At 39.9% G+C, this 2313-nt stretch overlaps 1 protein-coding gene across 1 annotated transcript in view; it reads right to left on the bottom strand.

Moving 5' to 3' along the window:
- Positions 1–584: 584 nt before the first annotated feature.
- VSIG10 (V-set and immunoglobulin domain containing 10) overlaps positions 585–2313 on the bottom strand; it is a 57398-nt gene continuing 55669 nt past the window's right edge. The window contains exon 9 of the mRNA XM_018569094.1: positions 585–1007. Coding sequence (XP_018424596.1) covers positions 937–1007 — 71 coding nt within the window. The 3' untranslated portion in view covers positions 585–936. The remainder of the gene's footprint in view (positions 1008–2313) is intronic.

Here is a 2313-nt window from a genome sequence, read left to right as displayed (position 1 = left end):
GAGTCTATCTCATATATTAGTTTCACCTTTTAAGTTGCATTAGTGAAATAAATGAACTTTGCACGATATTCTAATTATTCGAGTTTCACCTGTATAATGTCAGGAAATCGTTCCACAAGTAATGTGTTCATTCACTCAGAAAGGTCAGAAGGGTCATCTCAAATTAATTTCATAAATGTTTTATGGGGGCTAGATGTATTTTTACTGAGATACTGCAAATCTAAAATGATTCACATACAGTATGCCATAGTCATGCCATATGACTATGTATGAAGTAAGACCAAGATCAGATCAGTGTCATTGGATATAAACAAACAATCAGACAGGGTGGAAACATTCACATAGCATTCTAAATATGCACTGTTCAATAAATGTACATGACAGGTGAAAAAGTATTTTTTTAGGGTATTATAGCTCGTCACAGAACTAGAAGAAGCTTTCATGCACTGGTACCGTATAGAGGCCTTTCAAGGACCAGATGCAGGCACCTCTGCTTACTGGATGTAAAGCTTCCAGGTTTTGATTGCAGTAGTACTGCAATCAAAGTTAAGCAACTTTTTATGTTGAGGGTGTTGCGTGCTTCAAATGAACACAGCGCCATTTCTGCTTATAGCAGCTGTGCTCCCATTCTATGCTTTCAGATTACCATTTCCCTGGTTTACACTTAACACTGCAGCTGGCTGTCATGAATTCAATCTTGCTTCAATTTGTCCAATAATCTGCTACAGCTGTACACACATACATCACTGTATGAGACATTCATTATAATGGAGCTTCCCCTTGTAGCTTAGACCATATAAACGTTCTTGTGTTACTACACTGCAGCAGGGCCAGCACTGTAGAAGTTGCGCCTCTGATACAAGGTTCTCTAGTAGGCTGTGTGTAACCTGAATTCAAGTTAGGAAGATCTAGAGATAACATATAGATCAAGAAACTCTAAAGCTCTTCTCCTGGAGTTAAATTTTCTGTTTCTTCTGAGACTTCACTTACGAGGTCAGAACTGATACCTGTAAAAGAAAATAGTCTATGTGAGTGCACACAACAACAATGTACATGTGTCGATAGTAATATGTAAGTTCTGAGGAATGTCAGAGCAGTGAGCAAAATGCCGACTATACAAACACTTCCCACCTTAGAGGGAATGTAAGTTGGTTTTGTACATATTCTTTCCTTACACATTATTATAGTCAAGAAAAAAAAAATGACACTTTTAAAAATAGATTTACTTCTTTTCAACTAGGTATGTATGAAATATTAAATACACATATTTTATATTCTTTATATCCAGCTTTTTGAGTATTCAGATTGTAGTCCATCACAGGAGTGAGCTTGGAGTGATGGCTACTTTATAACACACACAGGGACCATGGGGGACAAAAGTAGCCACCCTCCAGAAGGAAGGACAGTGTCAGCACCAATTCAGAGATGATTTAAGGATCTGCATCTGAGTGATACACAAGTAAGATACATTTTTGTTAATAGTTACCGTATTTTGCGGTCCATAAGACGCACCGGACAATAGGACGCAGGGAGGTCCGGCGCGCCTTATGGAGCACTCGACAGACTGTAGCTTCTGACACAGCTTCTATGACAGAAGCTGTGACAGAAGCTGCAGTTAGTGACCGCTGAGACAGGTGGCGCTGTGATTACAGCGCCACGGTCTCAGTGATCACACAGAGCAGACGAAGAAAGTCCGTTCTTCGTCTGCTCTATGGTGATCTCCATCGTCGCCGCTGCTCGGTTTTAATACAAGTGATCTCATTAGATCACTCGTATTAAACGAGCAGTGGCTCCTACCGTACTACTCGCCCGGCGCCCGAAACTGCATGTCTCGGGCGTCGGGATTCGCTCCATAAGACGCAGGCACATTTTCCCCCTCCTTTTGGGGGGAAAAAAGTGCGTCTTATGGAGCGAAAAATACGGTAGTTCCTGAGTTTAGTGTCATTTTAACATAAATTGTGTCTGTGTGAAAATATTAATTGTGCATGTATGAAATATTATCTGTGTGAAAATATTAATTGTGTATGTATGAAATATTAAATACAAATATTTTATATTCTTTATATCCAGCTTTTTGAGTATTCAGATTGCAGTCCATCACGGGAGTGAGCTTGGAGCGGTGGCTACTTTATAACACACACAGGGACCTTGAGGAACAAAGGTAGCCACCCTCCAGAGGGAAGGACAGTGTCAGCACCAATTCAGAGATTTAAGGATCTGCATCCGAGTGATACACAAATAAGATATATTCTTGTTAATAGTTAGTTCCTGAGTTTAGTGTCACTTTAACATAAATTGTGTCTGTGACACACG

Source organism: Nanorana parkeri, unplaced genomic scaffold (assembly GCF_000935625.1).
Source record: "Nanorana parkeri isolate BGI_ZX_2015 unplaced genomic scaffold, ASM93562v1 scaffold1286, whole genome shotgun sequence".
In the NCBI taxonomy this organism is placed as follows: Eukaryota; Metazoa; Chordata; class Amphibia; order Anura; family Dicroglossidae; genus Nanorana; species Nanorana parkeri.
Note: the sequence above shows the minus strand (reverse complement) of the source record. Positions and strands in the feature narration are given on the sequence as shown.